Below are 20,299 nucleotides of genomic sequence, written 5' to 3' on the forward strand. Positions count from 1 at the left end.
TTTCATGCCGTTTGAAATCTAATTGCACATCACCTAATAGAATTTACTTTTTTCTTTGACTTGTAACTTATAATAATAAATTAAGAAGGCATCTATTGTAAAGTTGGAATTGAAAAGCTTTCTAAATTGTAATGACTACCCAAATGTTTTTGAAATGCAAATGATTACTATTATGATTTATATCAAGTGAAACATTCAATGATTACACTAGTATCTAAATGATAATAGCCCCCCTCACAATTTGTGTCCATGAGTGTCTTCAGGGTTTGTCATTCTGATATTTCAGGTGTATGTGTATTCAAACTATATTTTATAGGTATATTTACCTGTATCTCCATTAAAACAATGCATATACACTGGGAGTGAAATTCAATATCATTGTGCCTAACCCTTTTGCAATGAACCCATCAATGATTTGTAACAGTTACTTAACATCCAAGAAATACTACAAACCTTGGAGAATTTAGAAGTCACTTTCCTCAGAAACTAAAGTAGTATTTTCCTAAGAATAAATAAATTCAGCTATGAAGCTTTTCATGGGCTTGTACAAACTCAATAAATAATAAAATTCAAATGGATTCTATGTTTAAAAAAACTTATCTGATTCTACTGATAACAAATTGAAGTAACATTAAATCTTGGAAATATAAAAAAGATACATATTCTATATATAGCATAAAACAGTCACAACACATTCCTTTTATAAGATGTCTTCTCATTTGTGTTGTTAGCACATAATGAGGTAAGTAGTTGACCCTTTGTTCCACTGGCTGGCAGGTTTGGGGAACAGCTATTTTTTACCTTCTTTCATTAAGGTAGCCATCAACATAAGAGGATATAGATCCAGTCCTCTTAGAAGGATTACTGAATGACTGTGTTAAGAACAATGTGCACAGTCTATTATTCTACTCCCATAGTTCCTCATAAAAACAGGTGTTTGCTTTATCTCCCAGAAAATATTCATTCTTAGGAACTGCTTCTGCAAACTTAGCCTCAGTTAAAATGGGTAATCCGAAAGATTTTTGTCAGAAGCTCTGTTCATCCGGGAAACCGTGAAGCACACACAGGCTTTACAACCAGTCTTCTTTCACACTGCACTTGTAACTCAGGGACACTCTCTGACTGAGATGAGATTGAGTGACATTCAATATTAACATTCAGGTTCTTCTTTTAAACCTCCAATCAGGTTGACAGTAGGGTTGACCATGGTCCCTGCTGTAGATATCTGTTCAGTTAAATACTTTATAACACATGGGCTAATAAACAGGTGCCAGCTGGTATTATTTAGAGCAGTGGTTCTCAAATTTTAAGGTGCTTCAGAATCACCTGCAGGGCTTGTTAAAACACATTCCTGAATGAACAACTAAGGTGTTGCAACGCGCAACGAAAGACTAATGATTGATGCTTCTCATCTCTCTCCCTTCCTGTCTGTCTGTCCCTGTCTATCCCTCTCTCTGACTCACTGTCTTTGTAAAAAATAAATAAATAAATAAATAAATAAATAAATAAATAAATAAATAAATAGTTAAAAAAAAACACATTCCTGAATACCACCCTCAAGGCTTCTGATTCAGCATATCTGGGATAGTGTGGAAATCTGCATGTTTAATTAGATCGCAGACGATGCTGATGCTGATGGTTCAGGACCACACTGTGAGAATCACTGGTTTAGAGCAAAGAAATCTGACTTCTGAGTCTGTCCTCAGCCATCAATCACACAGCTGTTGCCTCTTTCTTTCTCTTTCTCTCCCCCTCTAGCTCTCTCTCTCTCTCTCTCTCTCTCTCTCTCTCCCTCTCTCAATTTCTCTCATTCTTATATGGTAAAGGATTAGATATATTAGGGCCTAAAAGGTGTTAGCTCTTACTTTGAGATATTACTTAGCTATTAAGGCATATTATCAATATTATCTGAAGTTATCTTCAAACTATTTAAAGTGCTAGCTTCCATCACAATCTGAAATTTACAACTCTCCTTCCATGCAGCATAAATAACAAAAAAGTTCTGAAATGTACAAAAGGGAGAAAGAAGAGAGTTACAATACTTTGTTTTCATTGATACTGTTTTGCTAACTAGCAGTATAATTTCAGTAAACCTCAGATGCAAGAATAGTTTTTGCTTTGAGTAGTAAAAAGCACAAGGTAATCCCCAATTCTAAAATATGAAAACAACTTGTGAATAATTTGGTTGTAGAGCTTCTTTCTAAAAATGATCAACTGGGTAGAAGCAAGAAAAGAACGAGATAATGTTTATCTTCTATGAAAATCTTTCTGAAACATTGTTCTCCATATCTTTTGTATAATATAATAAAGGTACCTGCTACTATAAGAGCAAGTTTTCATAAAAATGTCTTTTACTTTCAACTTAACTATTTGAATCAGAAACGTTTTACAGGAAACAAAATCGAATTATTCGGTCTTTTGAAATCCAGGGCTTACATCTGTACGAAATACACTGCACTAATTCATTTGTGTTCAGGTTAAGAGCAAGTCCCTCCTCCATTAGCTTAATCACCTGGCTTTCAGCCAAGGCCCAGATGAAATTCGCTGACATCAACGGTGTCACTGTAATTAAATAGAAACAAAAAAAAAGTTCCAACCTCCCAGTGAGGAACAACATCACTTTCCTGGTCCCTCGGGTCACTGCTCTGTAGGTCTGGGAGTCCGTCCCCCATAATGCTTTGCTGCTCCGCAGACTATCCGCGTATCTCCTTCAGTGGACCTGCGCTCCTTTAAAGGCACATTCACACCCACCCCCACCTAAGTTCCTAGCACCTAGCTCAGCTGGTGCTTTCCGGTAGGTGTTCGATAAATGTTTATGAAATTTAAATAAATGCAAATCAAATGTTTACCATCAAACCTCTGTGGCATTCACCTGTCAAATAGGGAGCCCAGCTGTGATTTAGTCCTCCACTACTCCTTTTCTTTGTAAAATGCATTTTCAATTTAATGCACCAACACCAACTACATCATTATCACTGGCTAGAAGAGCTTAATAACGTTGTTTTATCTTACTCTTAAATGTTGAAGTCTTAGAGATGAAAATGATGATGTATTCGTAGTTACTCCAAAATTTTTATTCTAATCCTGCGTCTTACAGGTTATATATTGAGCTGAGAAATGTTAGTGATGATACAGTGGCAAACCTGAGAAAATTGTGTTATTGAGTGATAAAATTCATGGAAAATAAAATTTAATAGTATTTATTTTTATATAGTTTTAAAAGGTAGCTTTTGAGTTATCTAATATAATATGCTATCTTGTATATAAATATTCTCTTAGATGCCACATCATAATGACAGTCTTTTGTGATTATTTTTTTAACTATAAAGTCCACTAACACGTTAATTCAAAGTTAGTAATTGCTCTTTTTTTTTTTTTTTTTTTTTTTTTTTTTAGTTGCCAGAAGGAAATTACTGGAGAACTTTTGGTAATTTTTAGCAATCACTTCAAACGTGAAATTGAAATAACAATTAGAATTGGAAACGCTTACACATTTAATTGGCACACCTCGTAACACAGGAAACTAAGTGAACTAGCTTGAAATAAATTTAGTTGAAGGTTAAACTTCTAACATAGTTAAATCAAAAGTTGAGAAGTTAATTTAAACTGACTTTTATTTCCAAAGAGCAATAGGTTTTTCTTTTTCAAAAATGGGTCCACAAATTAATTTTAGATTCAGATCATTCAGATAATAAAATTTGTGTACAGAGGTTGAAAAAAGAAAAAAGAAGAATAGTTTTACTCGGGTATCCTTGTCATGTAAATAAATATTCTACCAGTTTTGAAGCAGTCCCGCTCCATTGGCTGCTGGGAGTGTGCTTATACTGGTGAGCACAACTTGCTCTGAGAGTTTTGACATGTTATCAAAGTTGCTGATCTGGGTGGTCAGAGACTTCCTGCTCTCTGTGCTCGTTCGCCCCCTGGCGAGCCGATCCTCCTGGCCATGGTGAACTCCAAGGCAAAAGCAAGAAAATGCAGCTTTAAATTCCTCTCGAAATTTTCCTGGCAAACCGGGGAGAAAGAAAGGAAAAAGAATTGTGCGTAAATATGTTTTAACAAATCATGAGTAGGATACAACTAAGTCGCTCCCTTGAGCCAAAGGAACAATGAGGTGCCACATTTTGCAAAGATGGGGAAAATAGAAAAAGGAAATTGCATTATTGGAAGCTCAGTAGACTCTTGAAACAATGGGTATTTTTATAAAATAATGAGACAATTTTTTATGTGCGATATTTGGAGTCTACTTTATTCCTTTTGAGTCAAAATATGCATTGGTGAATATGGGTTACTTTTAAGTAGTTAACTATAATAAAAATGATTATCAGCAGAGGAATGCCCAGAAATAGTTAATAACTTCAAAAAATGATAAAACTTACGTTGTATACAACACAAACTATACAGACATTTCCCATTTTATTCCGAAGAAACTGTTCTACTTAAACAATCAAATAGATAGAATATCTCAAAAAATATATTAAAATATCTGCAAAGTCTCTAAAGTGTTCTGGTCTGCATAGGTAGAACAACAAACTGAAAAGAAAATTTGAGAAGTTTTTCCTGGTCTTTAAATTACTGACATGGAATTAGGAAGGTAAAAAAAATAATGAAACAATTCCCTTTTTAAGGGTAAAAGGCAGTGTTGGGAATCATAATTTCTTTTCTCAGAGCCTCAATTACCAAACTGAGTCATTGAATGATTAAATGGGAAGATGAAGGTGAAGGGCCAATGCAATAGCAGGGACATAACAAGTCCCTGGTGATTACCAGCCTCCTTCCCTGCCTCACTCTTAACCACATAATAGCACTGTGACTTGGTTCTGTAGCTTCTGTTTCAAACACTTCCCCTTCCAACCTCCTAATAGGTTTTACCAGCTTAGTGCAAGGCTCAGGACTTGAGGCATCCCTAACCCCTTGGCAATTGCTTCCCGACTGCCTTCCGGGCCACAGCTCCCCATGACCCCTTCTCCCTTCAAACAGCACAAGAGCAGTCTTATCTGGTTGTCTCAGCCCAGATGTAGTCTTTGTTTTGGAGACAGAATTGGGGGTGGCAGAGGATGGCATGAAAAGCGACAACTGAATACAAAACAAACCTCACACATGCATCACCTGATTTTCTGAAAGATGAAATAAAACAGGTAATACATAGAGAGTGGATACAATATTTGAAAAACAAAGTTATGATTAAAAAAATCTAATTGACTGGTCACTTGTCATTTTTATTGTTGTACCCCAGAAGGCCAAACAGGAAGTTACAACATGCGCATACTTTCTTAAGTGAGCAGTTAAATAAATTGCATATTACTCTCTATATAATTATCATATATTTGAAGGTAGAAATGAAAGGTCATAGCCAACTAACTAGAGATAGATGTAGCTGATTAAGGCACGATTATAAAAGTCCATCAGGCAAAATGTTGGTAAATTAAACAATAATTAATTAAATGATTTTTATCATTGTATTTATTCCATGAATGAGTTAAATAAATTACATGTGTGTGTGTGTGTTATTTAGCTTAGGTGTTATTTAGGAGAAATGTCATTTTTTGTGGTCACTGAGAAATCTTGAGAAAAACCTAAGAAATTTTACCCACGAGATTAATATAAATATAGAAAAGTACCTAAAAGTGGAAACTTTCCAATTCAATCTCACTTAGGCTACAAATATTGGCCAAGGAAATAATATACCAAGGCTGTTTTATTTTCAGATAAATAGTTTTTACATTTTTATATAAATTAAAGTTTAATGTATGACAAGCAAGACTCTGTATTATTCAGTTCTCATAATTTTTACTTTTCACTTATTTCAAAATTTCTTCTGAAGTTTAGGGGGGCAAATCCCTCTGATAAGCTTCTCTGATGACTTAAGTAACGTGTTTCTGTGCCTAAGGGAAAATCCTCGAGACAAATCAGATCTGGGAAAAAATCATTTCATGGTAGAGTCAAACCTCTTCAACCAGTTCAAGAGAGTTTGAAACCTCTGGCCATTGGTTCCTCACACTCGGTTAGAACTGTGGTTTATGTAGAAGAAACGAGTTTAAAACTTACCACTGAGAAAATTATAAATAATGGGGTTCGCAGCACTATTGGCATATACCAGCCAGTGAGAAAATGTAAACCAGGCATACACACTGTCTCTGTCCTTCACGTGGGCAAACATCCCAAATACTCTGTAAGAAAAGAAACCATAACAGGAAATCTACTGTGATTCCTGAGTATACCTTCTCAGTAATTAAATTCTAAGGTGAACAAAGCCCTTGATGGAAGCTGCGTGACCCTTGTCCTCCTCAGCTACATTGACCACTGATAGGTTTATGGCACAATATCACATGAACAGAAACTCTGCAGCACAATGAGTACGTCGAAAAGTCAAATCAGGTTAGAGAAGAAGGACTCTCTTTCCTGTAAACCGCAAAAAACAATAATATTCCATATAATAAGACTACAGAAGCTGAATATATGTCTACATCTTTTTTCATTTTGTCTCTAAATACTGTTGAGCAGTGTATGTTAATATTCCATTGTGTCATTTAAAAAGCAGTCCTAACTGCAATCTATAAGAATTTCTTCCTCCTTTTATTTGTGTATTGATCAAAGCATTACATTTGCTCAACTCCAATATTTCCAGGCATGCTGAAATTGGCCGCTGGGACTTCTTCATTCCCAGAGAAGAGCTAGTTTTCAGTAGGCACAATTCTGTTAATTTTTTAAAATTCATGACTTTTAATGTTTTTATTATTTTTAACCTTGCAAAATATTTTATTATGACAGTCATATAATTAATGGTCATTTTCAAGATTTGTTCTGTATTAAGAAATATCTCATCTAATTCTACTCACTAGCCAACATCAGGTAACTAACCAGAAAATTTATAGGCTGAAGATTATACTGCATTTCCTGCCAGAATTCCATCATTGACTATGTAATTTGTGTCCTTGATAGAAATGCATTTCCTAAATAACGTGATGCTCTATGGGGTACTAGAAGTTTGTAAAACGACAAAATAAAATGAAACATGAAAAAATGGAATTAATAATGTTATGACTTTCTACCAAAGTACAGCTTTGAAATCCTAGTTAAATCAGAACTGCTTTTAAAAGGTGGGTTTTGACTAGTCAAGAAAAAAATTAAATTTCTAGGAAAGGAATTTAGAAATTTATTTGAGAAAGGAAATAAGTATTATGTTCTAGGGCAAACAAAAAGACAAACATTTGAAGAAATTGTGTGTGGTAAAGAGAAAACTTAATTTTTGTAGGTTCTTTATTTTTTTATACTGTGGAAAAGAGCAGAATGCCCAAAAAATTGAAAATATTTTAAATTAAACATGGACTTTCTCATTAGAAAGCAATTTCCTTTCCTTGGAAAGGAAAGTATTTAAGTAGGAAGAACAAGAGAAATACTATGGGCAAGTAAGTATTTGGAAATAGCTAAAGAAAAGTACAAATACTGAGATGTAGGAAACCCACATGAGCAATCCAGAGAGCAATAAATCTAATTTTCATTGAATTTAGACTGACTAAAATAAACGTACAAAAAGAAAAAAAAAATGAAGAGAAAGGCCATCCAGTTTTACATTATATTTACAAAGTTCTTAAGGGCAGAAAACGTCATCTAGCAAAAGCCCACCATAAATTTGTGTAAGATTACTGTGGGCAAGGAAAAAAAAATCAGAAGGAAATTATGAAAAGATATGGAGTAAAGTTGCTCATTTTCTTGTGAGCCAGTATATGTCTCAAGGACCCACGTGGCTAAAATCTTTTACTGTAAAGACTGTGTCTGTAGTAAATAATATTACTAAAGAAAAGTGCATTTCCCGCTTTTCCTCCATTGAAAAAAATCATGAGGCAATTGATAAAAGAGCCAAAGAGAATGAGAAATCTTTGCAGCTGATTCTACCACCTTTAGTCTGTGTGACTCCAGCCAAAGCTCTCTCCAGAGTCCCCAGCTGTGAGGAACATGATATTGACTCTGAATCAGGGAAAAGTGAGAGCAGCAATCCTCGTTTTAGTTCTAAGTCTATTATAAACAGAATTAGTATTACCTTGGGAATATTCTATGTGCAATAGTTCTAATGATTCTCAATAAAGTTGGCTAGCTGGGAAGTTCAACCATTTCCCCTGCATTGACTGTGTTGTGTTGCTCAATTGTTTTAACTTAATAGTGTGTCTGCAGTGTAACACATAACACACTTTCTCTGACTGAAAATTTTTTTTTAAATTTATATTCACCCTGAGGTTGATTCAATGACTTTAGGAAATGGATTTTCTCTTTTTCTGTTTAAACAGTCAAATACACTACGTGTTTTGGTTTCAATTTTTTTTGTGCATGTGCTCACAGATGTGCTTTTAAGTATAATTAGAATGCTAACAAAACCTTCGTATCTCTTTTTTTAACCCTTAGATAAGATTCTGTCACAATTCCCCTATGGCTTTGAAAACAAAGTTTTGGAAAACCCATTTGTTCTGATCAAAAGAGAACTCCATGCTGTAAATGAATGTGGTTCTGCATTAGAACGTTTTTTTTTCTGCAATTAGCTTAAAGAGGTCAGGGGAACATCTGTTTTGTGTCTGCCATTCAAGAGAGAATTTGCATGGACAAGAGCATTTACAATCTAGGCACCCCGAGAAGGATGTTTGCCTTACCTGTTGGTAACAACAACAAAGTTATCAAACCTGACAAGCTATCTAGACAGAGGGTTTAGATTTTTCTGCAGCTTAAAATAAAACGTTCTTAACAAGCAAGAAATGACAGGTCACTTGATTTTCAAATAATAGATGAACTGTACCTCTTTAGCACGTTGAGGATGCTAATTGGTAGATAGCAAATTGCAAACACCAAAAGCACCACCATCAGCATCCGGGCTGTTTTTCGTCTGGCTCGGATCTGCTTTATTTCAGCAGCCACGGCGCTAATCCTGGACTTGGTCTGCTGTCCTGGCCCTCGAGGTTGTGCAATGGGCTGCAGGGGCTTCCATTTCCTCTGAACGACTGATGATGTTCCAGGGATCTGAAAGAAGTGGAGACCCGGTATTGCTATCTGACTTAGGAAAGTTCCACTTTGGAGAAGTAATTAGGAGTCACAGAACGGAGAGTGTCCCAGACGCCTGTGGTCTGAGGGATTGGAGGACCATTTTCCACAGAACTTTTGCCGAATGGAGCATGTTCTTGAGTAATACATTCAAGTGCCAAATAGGAGTTTGGATGGAAGAAATGTGGAAACATCACAGTTTTGTCAACGTCTAAAAAGGGCTTTAAGTGGGAAAGATAGCACATTATAAAAAGAGAAGTTGTATATCCAGACAATGAATTATTATTCAATGCTATAAAGAAATCAGCTATCAAGCCATAAAAAAAGAAGAACCTTAAATGCATATTACTAAGTAAAAGAAGGCAATCTAAAATCCTACATAGTACATGATTCCAAGAACATTACCTCTTGGAAGAGAAAAAAATAACTATGAATACACTAAAAAGGTGGTGATTGCCAGGGGCTGACTGCGGAGGGATAAATAGAAAAAGTAGAGAGGATTTTTAGGGCAGTGAAAGTACTGATACCATAATGATGGATACATGTCATACAATGCATTTGGATACAGTCTCCAAAATCATAGGATGTACAACATCAAGAGAGAACCATAAGGTAAGCTGTAGACTCTAGGTGATTAGCATCTGTCCGTGCGGGTTTATCAATTGTAACCACTCCTCCGGGGATGTAGATAATGGGGGAGCTGTGCCTACGTGGAGCTGGGGCAGGTAGGAATTCTCCATACCTTCTACTCCATTTTGCTGTGAACCAAAACCGCTCTAGACAAAACAAACCAAAGCTAATCTCTTAACTTTTTTTAAAAAAGAGAGAGAAATAAAAACTGAGTTAGGTCAGTAAAGGGACGACAACCATATCATCTTCGGAATCCTGGTTCAGCTCAGATACCTAAGTTGAAAGAGAAGGAAAACCTAGCAGGTAATTGCGGCACCTGAATGGATTTGTTATGTATCGCTGCTGCCATCTGCTGCCAGATGGAGAGATAGGACTTAACTACCTTTTGCTTCTTTACTGGGTTTTTGGCTTCTCAAATTTGGCCAATGCAAAGCTTTGAATGAAGGGAATAAAAAATAAGTAAAATATTCTCTGTTGTTTTCTGTGTATTGTTATGAAATTGCTTTAAGCCAGCTTTACGGTCTGTTAACACGTACACAGAAACACTGAGAATCCTTTGTGTTCTTAGCATTAACATTCCAAATACCTGGAATTTGTGAAGACAGTTAACACAACTTGTGTTTTTCCATTTCTTTTCAAAGTTATTTGATAAGAGCAGGGAGTCCCTCCAGGTATAATATTTTCTTAATTACAAACTCTTGGAGATCGATAGGGATTAGTAATCAAAACAATACAATTTAGCATGTGTAATTTCTTTTAAGAAGGAAATCGTGCCGGCGAGCACACCATACGGCCGTCTCAGTTCTAGTTAGACCATTTAGCTGTTGTTTTTATGTCCATGCTGCAAACTGGGACAAACCAATGTGCCCCTGCGGTCTCTCAGAATGGACGTTGGATGGATTCTGGTGTGTTATATACATCACAAGATCCAGTCTGTTAGGTGATCTTTAATTTGAGAACAGAATTTTACTTTGATGTTCTTGTAGATGAATGAGTATGATGCTCCCTTTGACCATAATTGTTCTCTCTCAAAAAGGAACAAATGAAGTTAGTGAAAACCTGCCATTAAATAGAAAAAAATTAGAAAATGATTTCTCTTCCAACTCTATCTGTCCTGTCATGTAGCCTGACCTTTTCATATAATGGTGGCCCCTCAATCTTCTTACCATTGGTTGGCAGGAGAGAGGAACTGAGAATCTTTCCTACTCTGTGAGTCTCTTTTTAAACAGACATTAAAAAAAATAATTGAGAAACTGCAATGGAAAGTTTCAGAACTTTAATCTGAGTAACCCTACAAATGTCTGCTAAATGGCCTTGAATCATTTTCGAAGTGAGCTCTAAGAGACCTTTTAAATTTTAGCAATTGTAATGTTGAGTGCTTCCCTGAAGGAGAAATTCAACAATGTGCATCTGATGACTTCTGCCACCATCAGAAGTGTTTCCAGTAGAGAGAGTGTGTCAGGGAGCTTGGCCCTGCTTCTCAGCAACAAGGGGGGGGGGGGTAGTGATAACATCCTCTTTTAGATGATGATCTAAATAAAGATAGAAGGTAATTAATCCCGTGCTTATCTTGATGAGACATACAAATGACCCCATTGGTCAGTTGTTTATGACTAGAGAAAGTCAGCATAATATTCACAGAAATCACCAAAATTAACCAAGTGCCAGGAAGTATGCATAATCTTGAGTAATTATTAATGCATATCTAAAGGTAGATTATTATAGATTTCATTTTATAAATAATCAAGCAGGCATTAAAAAGGATTACATAAAACATCCAAACCTACATCCTTAATAATAAACAAGCCAGAATTTACACTCAGGTCAGTCTGACTACTCATCTTTTTTTATCACGATGCAAGGTTTTCATTTATAAAATTCAACACAATGTGATAAACAAGGTCAGTAAAATGTTAAGTATATACTTAATTATATGAAAGCAATAATGATAATTAAAAAGGGCTTTTGACAGATCTCTCCTAGGAAGCTGTCCATGGGAGAAAGTCCTTTTCCTGCCATGTCAGTGAGGGCTCAGTGCTCTCCCTGACGCATACACGCGTGCACACACACACACACACACACACACACTTACTTATTTATCAAATATCACTCATGAATAGAGATGAAAAAAACATTAAAATATGCTGTCAAATCAAATCTAGCAATATACAAAAAGGATTATAGATTTCACTCAACAAATCAATCAGCTTGATTAAAGCAGTGCAGTGTTAACACTCAAAAATCAATCAATGTAATTTGTATTAACTGAATAAAAGAGAAAAAATAAATCATCTCAAAAGATAAAGGAAAAGTATTCAAAAACTGCAACACCTTTTCATGATAAAGTTTTCAGTAAACTAGTAAACTAATAATAGAAGGAAACTGTCTCCACCTGATAGAGGGCATCAATGAAAAGTTTTCACTACCATCCTGCCTAAGGGTGAAAGATGATCACCTCCCTTAAAACTGGAAACAAGCCTGACTTGTGGTGGTGCAGTGGATAAAGCGTTGACCTGGAAATGCTGAGGTTGCCAGTTCGAAACCCTGGGCTTGCCTGGTCAAGGCACATATGGGAGTTGATACTTCCAGCTCCTCCCCCACTACTCTCTCTCTCTGTCTCTCCTCTCTGTCTCTCCCTCTCCTCTCTAAAATGAATTAAAAAAAAAAAGAAAGAAAACTGGAAACAAGTCAGTGAAGTCTTCTCCAACCATGTCTACTCAGCATTGTACTGGAGGTCCTAGCCAGTGCAAGAAAAAAAGAAAAGTAGATAAAGGGCAAAGAGATTGAGAAGACACTATGGCTTACATAGAAAATCATAAGGAATATACAAAAAGCCATTAGAATTAATATATAAATTTAGCACTATGCAGGACACAAAGTCAATAAACAAGAATAATTGAATTTCTATGCACTAGCAGTAAACAATGAAAAGTGTAGGCTGTGATGATAAAGAAGACCTAAATAAATGGAGAGATAGACCATGCTCATGGACTAGAATACTTAATAATGTTGATATGACACTTCTTCGCCAATTGATCCATAGATTCAATGCAATAAATCCCATTCAAAAGTATAATGATCTTTTTGTACAAATTAAAATATTGATTTTTAAAAGTTTTATGAAAATATAAAGAATTTGGAATAGCCAAAATAATTTTTAAAATTGAACAAAGTTGGAGGACTCTTATCTTCTGATTTTAACACTATAATAAAGCTATGTATATAATGCATACATATTTTTATGTGTGATTCTGTATATCTCAGAGGAAAGAAGAGTATGAGCCTGATATATTCCGTTTCAAGTCATCTCATTTAAAAAATGCCTGGAAAAGCCTGACCAGGCAGTGGTGTAATGGATAGAGCATTGGACTGGGATGCAGAGGACCCAGGCTAGAAACCCAAGTCGATGATTTGATTGTGGGTTCACCAGCTTGAGCACGGGTTACTGGCTTGAGTGTGGGATCATAGACATATGGCTTGAAGCCCAAGGTCACTGGTTTGAACCCAATATTGCTGGCTTGACCAAGGGGTCACTCACTCTGTTGTAGTCCCCCACACCCGTTAAGGCACATATGAGAAAGCAGTCGATGAACAACTAACGTGCCGCAATGAATAATTGATGCTTTTCATTCCTCTTTCTTCCTGTCTGTCTGTCCCATCTGTCCCTACCTCTCTTTGTCTCTCTCTGTCACAAAAATAAATAAATAAATAAAAATAATGCCTGGAAAAGAGATCACCTAAAAATTGTATGGAGAGTAGATGGAAAAGGGGCCACATACTAAACCTGACCATTTTATTGAAGGCCTGCCGGCAGGCCTTACAAACTCAGAGACCTACAGTAAAAATGGTGTGGAATGGAAACTTTAGAGCCAAGAGCAGGTCATGGCAGGAGTCATGTCCTAGCCCAGTATTTTCCCTGACAAAGGTCAATCTTCCAATATTTGCCTTAACTGAGCGTGTCTATTGTCTTTTTGTATCAAGAATAACAAACTTTTAGAATGTCAAAGTAAGTTCTCTTTTTTTTAAGAGACCCCTCAGGGCACAGCCACCACACCAAAGCAGAGACCCCAAAACCCCTCATTGTTATGTTATACTGTTAATTGTTAATTCTCCTCTGCCCACCTATGTAAAGAAGTATGTGTCTATCCTTTGTACTTTTCATCCAATACCAGAGATCTCCCCTTGCTTTCTCCTGCCTCCCTGTCACCAATGAATTTCATGTGACCCTCTTTGCCTCATTTTTTTATTGTAATGTACAATATAAAATAAGGTGCAAAACTGCCATTCTCTGAAGCATTTTCTCAATTGTAAGGCCAGTAGCTGAAGCCACCATCATAGCCGCCCGGCCCATGCAGGTTCGCATTTGATTTGGACAGACAGTAATGAAACAATGGAGCCAAGAACTGGTGGGCCATTAGCTTTAATCCTAGCTTACACCCAGTGGGCAAGAAATACACACAGTGGGAAAACACTTCCCTTTCCATTCAGAGCTTCCAAAGCCACTGACTTATCCGAGTTTCCTGGAATCAAAGGTTTCTAGCTCACCAGCCTTATTCACCTCTGTTCCCCTCTCCTTCTCTCTGCACAGACTCTGCACAAACTCGCTTCTCCTCCAGCACTCCAGCATCTTGGTTGCTTCTTCTCTCCTCCACGTGGCCTTTCTCTGCTCTTCTCCAGCATGGATTCCTCTGCCCCATTTTATAGTTTAGAAATCAGAACCTTTAATCCAATATACAAACAAGGAAGTCTCTGATACAAAGTCACTTATCTGAGGCATAATTGGATTCCTCATGAGAGTGCACCACCCCACATCATGCAACAGTCAAAGGTGTGGAGAAAAGCTTAGTTTTAAAAATATGCCTTAGGCTATAATGACCCTGCCTGCTTACAGCCTGTCCCCCACACCCAATGCAAACTGTAAGCGAGCAAACATATATATTATATTTACAAATTTATTTGACCAACATTCCACCCCTTTTGCTTGCTTCACAATTTAAAGCACAGATATTCCTGCACAAGGAAATTAGGCACATTACACAAATTACAACAACATGACAAATCATACAATTTCAACAATTACAAAGGTACATTTCACCAGTCTCTGAGTACTTTGCCAAAAGCGCAAAATGTACTCTGACTTCTTTCTAGCCATGGGAAAAGCTTCCTGGGGCAGGGCAAGGGCCTCCAGCAAAGCCAGCCCCCGCCCCCATCAGGGTATTTCACATTGTCCAAAATCTGTAAGTCCATCCAACAAAGGAGCCAGTGCTCACTCCAGTCGTAGTCCAGGAATCAGTCCATGCAAATGGGGCCTCAGCCACCCCCTTCATCCCTGCCGTCCTGGCAGGTCTTACACTGTCCCAAAGAGGAGCATGTGGCAATGGCAGTCAGCATTTCCATCTCTGCTCTGGAGAGCATGATGGCATTCACCTCTATGTCCCAAAATTGCAGACCTACCAAGGGCATAGTAGGTACTCCTTGCTGCTGGGCTCTCACTTTCTGGAGATTGTGGATCGCAACTCCAAATAGATTCTCCTCATCCTCCAAAGAGGAATTAAACATCAGTTCCTGCTGCCGGGCTCAAGCCCTGGGCCGCTGCCGCCTTCTGCTCTGTGGGCCTTGCAGCCCTAGCTCTGGCCTTAGCCCCTGGCCTCCCACCACTGCTCTCTCTCCACAATGTCCAGGACAATCTGCAACTCACGGACCTGAGATTTCTTCTCCAATGGCTGCTCTATTTCCAAGCAAATCTTGCAAACCTGGTTGGTCTCCTTCTCCAGTGCTTGCTCCAGCTTCAGGGTCAAGCATTGGTTTCTCCCACGTTTGCACCAGCTACTTCCACTGCTCGATTTGCAGGTCCCAGGCAGCCTCCTCCACAGAGCTCTTGGTTTCATTATGCATGACTGTAAAATTCAGCCAGCCTATGGCCCCCAAAAGGACAGCCATAGGGAACCATAACAGCAGCCAGTTTTCTACTCCACCGCTCAAAGGTGGTGGTGGTTCCATACTGATCTGTATCAAATCCTGCCACAGACTACGCCAAGTGTAGGGCCAGTAGCCATGGCCACCATCACAGCCGCCTGGCCCATACAAGTTCGCATTTGATTCGGACAGACAGTAATGAAACAACGGAGCCAAGAACTGGTGGGCCATTAGCTTTAATCCTAGCTTGTACCTGGCGGGCAAGAAATACACACAGGGGGAAAACACTTCCCTTTCCATTCAGGGCTCCCAAAGCCATTGACTGCTCTGAGTTTCCTGGAATCAAAGGTTTCTAGCTCACCAGCCTTATTCACCTCTGTTCCCCATCTCCTTCTCTCTGCACAAACTCGCTTCTCTTTCAGCACTTCGCCATCTTGGCTGCTTCTCCTTTCTTCCAAGTGGCCTTTCTCTGCTCTCCTCCTGCATGGGCTCCTCTGCCCCATTTTATAGTGTAGAAATCAAAACCTTTAATCCAATATACAAACAAGGAAGTCTTTGATACAAGTCACTTATCTGAGGCATAATGGGATTCCTCATGAGAGTGCACCACCCCACATCATGCAACAGTCAAGGATGTGGGAAAAAGCTTAGTCTTAAAACTATGCCTTAGGCTATAATGACTCTGCCTGCTTACACCCTGTCCCCCACATCCAATGTAAACTATAAGCGAGCAAACATATATGTCATATTTATAAACTTATTTGACCAACATCAATCAACTGAAAATTTGCTTCCTGGTAATTATTGTCAATTTGGCTAAAGTAAATCCATAAAAAGTCTCCCAGGTTTAGATATTTTTTTTACATTGACAGGCATTATAAAAGAACCTAGCAAGGAATCTTCTAATGGTCAAGGAAGGGCGGATAATCAAAACAAAAAGAAGCGGAAAGTTAGCCCTGGCCAGTTGGCTCAGTGGTAGAGCATCAGTCTGGTGTGCAGAAGTCCCGGGTTCGATTCCCGGCCAGGGCACACAGGAGAAGCACCCATCTACTTCTCCACCCCTCCCCCTCTCCTTCCTCTCTGTCTCTCTCTTCCCCTCCTGCAGCCAGGGCTCCATTGGAACAGGGTTGGCCCGGGCGCTGAGGATGGCTCTGTGGCCTCTGCCTCAGGCACTGGAATGGCTCTGGTTGTAGCAGAGCAGAGCCCCAGATGGGCAGAGCATTGCCCCCTGGTGGGCATGCTGGGTGGATCCCGGTCGGGTGCATGCGGGAGTCTGTCTGACTGCCTCCCTGTTTCCAACTTCAGAAAAGTACGAAAAATAAAAATTAAAAAAAAAAAGCAGAAAGACAAATAGAAAGGCCTTTGGAAGGGAGTAGATGAACAATTAAGCCATGAACAACACTGTTTAATGCAGGCAAATGATCAAGCAAGAGATCTTTAGAGAAATATATTTGCATCTATTTTGGAAATTCACTGGCCTACTTTAATGAATGCTGTTCCAGTGTAGTGATAGAACCTGAATCAGAATGATGTGGGATGAAATTAGTAGAGGTGGGAGGTGTTGAGCAAAGGGAGCCAACAAATGGCGTTGTCAGAATTTTAGTTAGGAGGAGGAGGAACACAGTTAAGTTGGTAGCTGCAAGGTATGAAAATTTGGTTGATACTTTTTCTTAGTACTTAGCAAATGCCTGTTCCAGGAAGACAGTGCGTTATCTTTGCTTTGTTTAACTCATTACCTATTGTATTATAATGGAGTGCAATTGATATTTGATATGTGCTATCTCATATGAAACAATAAGCTCCTTACATTTGTCCGGCAGGAACAATGGGCTTTTTCTTTTTCCTTGCACTGAGTACCATTTGAGGATGATTGTGTTGGAAAACCCAGTGACCTTTTCCAAAGACTTCTTGACAATTTTTATTTTCGCTGGTACTGCTCTCTCAGTTTAGGTGCACATGCTAACTTTTATTATAAGGATGATAAATCTTTTCTTTGTCCCATTGTTTGTTGACTAGACTATAATTTTCATCATTGTATTGTATTGGCACCATTTATAAAATCCATTGATCATAAATATAAGAATTTATTTACAGACTCTGAATTCTATTTTATTGACCTATATGACAAATCTGTATGTAAATACCACACTATCTTGATTTCTTTAGCTTTAAAAAAAGCTTTGACATTAAGAAGTGAGTCTTCCAACTTTATCTTTTTTGAAGATTATGTTGGCTATTCTCTGTCCTTGCATTTCCATATTAATTTTAGTATCAGCTTGCCAATTTGTGCCAAAAAAATAAAGCTGGGATTTTGGAAGGTATTATACTGAGTTTATAAATTAATTTGGGAATTTTTTCAATCTTAACAATATTAAGCCTTCTAATCTCTGAATATGGAATGTCTTTTATTTAATCTGTCTTTAATTTTTCATGATATTTTCTAGTTGTAAGTGTATAATATGTGCACTTCTTTAACTAAATTTATTCCTAAGCAGTCTATATTTTCGGTGCTATTTTGAATCAAATTATTTTGTTAATTTTATTCTTTTTGTTGTTCTTTGCTAGTATATGGAAATCAAATTAACTTTTGTCTATTAATCTTTTATCCTAGAAACTGATTGAACTTATTAGTCCTATCATATTTTTTAAATGTGGATTCTGTATGATTTTCTATATACAAGATCATATAACTAAAAAAGGGATAGTTTGCTTTTTACTTTACAATCTTGATTCCTTTTATTTATTATTATTATTAATGCTATTTCTAGACTAGTTGATGTGTATACAATCTAATTCTATTTAATATTGAATAGAAGTGATAAGATCAGACATTCTTGTCTTCTTCCAGATCTTAGCTGGGAAATATTGTCATTTACCATTAAGTATCATGTTAGCTGTGGGGTGTTTGTGGAATTCTCTTTTATTCATAAGTGCTTAGTGCTTTTATCTTTAAAGGGTGTTATATTTTGCTCAATGTTTTTCTGTAACTATTGAGATGATTGTGCAGTCTTTGTCTTTTATTCTATATAGTAATATGTTATATTATATTGATTGATTTTCATGTGTTACATCCATGTTATGTTACTGATCCAAATTATACTTGGTCATCATGTATAATTTTTATATATTAAATTTAGTTTGCTAGTAATTTGTTGAGTATTTTAACACCTATATTTATAAATACATTACTCTATAGTTTTCTTGTGATATCTTTGTCTTTTTTTTTTTAGACAATTAAATTTAACAGGGTGACATTGTTCAACCAGAGTACACAGATTTAGAGAAAACATCTCCACATCATCTAGACAATTGATTATGCTATATGCCCATCACCCAAAATTAAATTATCCTCCATCACCCATATTTGTTTCTCTTTAAGCCCCTCCTCCTCCCTCTTCTCCCTTCTCCACCCCCTGGTAATCACTGCACTCTTATCTATGTCCGTAAGTCTCAATTTTGTGTTCTACCTATGGATAATGAAGATGTGGCACATATATACAATGGAATACTACTCAGCCATAAGAAATGATGACATAATATCATTTACGACAACATGGATGGACCTTTGTCTGGTTTTAATACCTGTGATTCTGACCTCATGGAATGAGACTACTCTTCTCTTTTTTGAAATAATTTGTGAAGGTTTAAAGCTAATTCTTCTCTAAACATTCAGTAGAATTTAATGGCGAAGCTGTCTGGGCTTTTCTCTGTGGGAAGATTCTTTATTGCTAACTCAATCTTTTCACTTATAATAGGTCTATTTAGTTATTTCTAATTCTCCTTTAGTTTCTGTAGATTGTCTTTTTATGATTTTTTCACATGATCTAATCTGTTGGCCTAAAATGGTTCATAGCATTTTTTTATTTTCTTACTCTTTTTATTTCTGTAACATTGGTTGTGACATCCCTCTTTTACTCTAATTTTAGTGATCTGAATACTCTCTCTTGTTTCTTGGCTAATTTAGGTAAATGTTTGTCATTATCTCTGATCTTTTAAAAGAAATCTTAGTTTTATTGATTTTTTTATTGCTTTCTTATACTTTATTGTCACTCTAATCTTTATTATTTCCTTCCTATTATTTGATATATCTTTAATTGTTAAGGCATAATGTTCTGCTATTTATTTGAGATCTTTTTTTTAACATAGCATTTACAGCTGTGAATCTTACTCCACACACTTCTTTTGCTATATTTCATAAATTTTGGCACATTGTGTTTTAATTTTTATTCATTTAAGAATATTTAGTATTTTCAAATATCTATTGTGATTTTTTCTTTTACCTTATGTTATTTAAAAGTATAATGGTGAGTCTCCATATATTTGTGAATTTTATTTCTATTGTTTATTTTCAGTAATTTTTTTTGTAATATAATAAGGTATTCTTTTATGACTTCAACCATTTTAAATGTTTTTAATCTTGCTTTATGGCCTATCATATGATCTGGCCCATAGAAGATACTATGTGTTCTTGGGAGAAATGTTCATTCTCCTGCTTTTTGAATTGAACAATTGAGTTAAATATATTTCTAGGTCTATTTGGTTGATAATTTTGTTTAAATCTTCTATTTCCTTGTTGATCTTCTGACTAGTGTTTCTACCTATTACTATCAAATAAAAAAGGAATGTTGAAACTTTCAACTATTATTGTTGAATTGTCCATTTCTTCCTCCAATTCCGTTAGTGCTTGCTTTGTGTACTGTGCGTTTCAGTTGTTAAGTGCAGATAAGTG

The 20,299-nt window shown here is 36.8% G+C and overlaps 1 protein-coding gene across 2 annotated transcripts in view; it reads right to left on the reverse strand.

Moving 5' to 3' along the window:
• Positions 1-1,224: 1,224 nt before the first annotated feature.
• The window catches only part of HCRTR2 (hypocretin receptor 2), a 117,777-nt gene continuing 98,702 nt past the window's right edge, over positions 1,225-20,299 (reverse strand). Inside the window, exons 5-8 of one of the 2 annotated variants that reach the window (XM_066361377.1) lie at positions 8,783-9,003; positions 6,046-6,167; positions 3,777-4,002; position 1,225 (exon numbers count right to left, since the gene is read on the reverse strand). In XM_066361377.1, the coding sequence (XP_066217474.1) occupies position 1,225; positions 3,777-4,002; positions 6,046-6,167; positions 8,783-9,003 (570 nt within the window). Of the gene's footprint in view, positions 1,226-3,756; positions 4,003-6,045; positions 6,168-8,782; positions 9,004-20,299 lie in introns of those variants that run through there. The other variant, XM_066361376.1, reaches the window with a different exon arrangement.

The sequence above is a fragment of the Saccopteryx leptura genome, chromosome 1 (genome assembly GCF_036850995.1).
Source record: "Saccopteryx leptura isolate mSacLep1 chromosome 1, mSacLep1_pri_phased_curated, whole genome shotgun sequence".
Taxonomy (NCBI): Eukaryota; Metazoa; Chordata; class Mammalia; order Chiroptera; family Emballonuridae; genus Saccopteryx; species Saccopteryx leptura.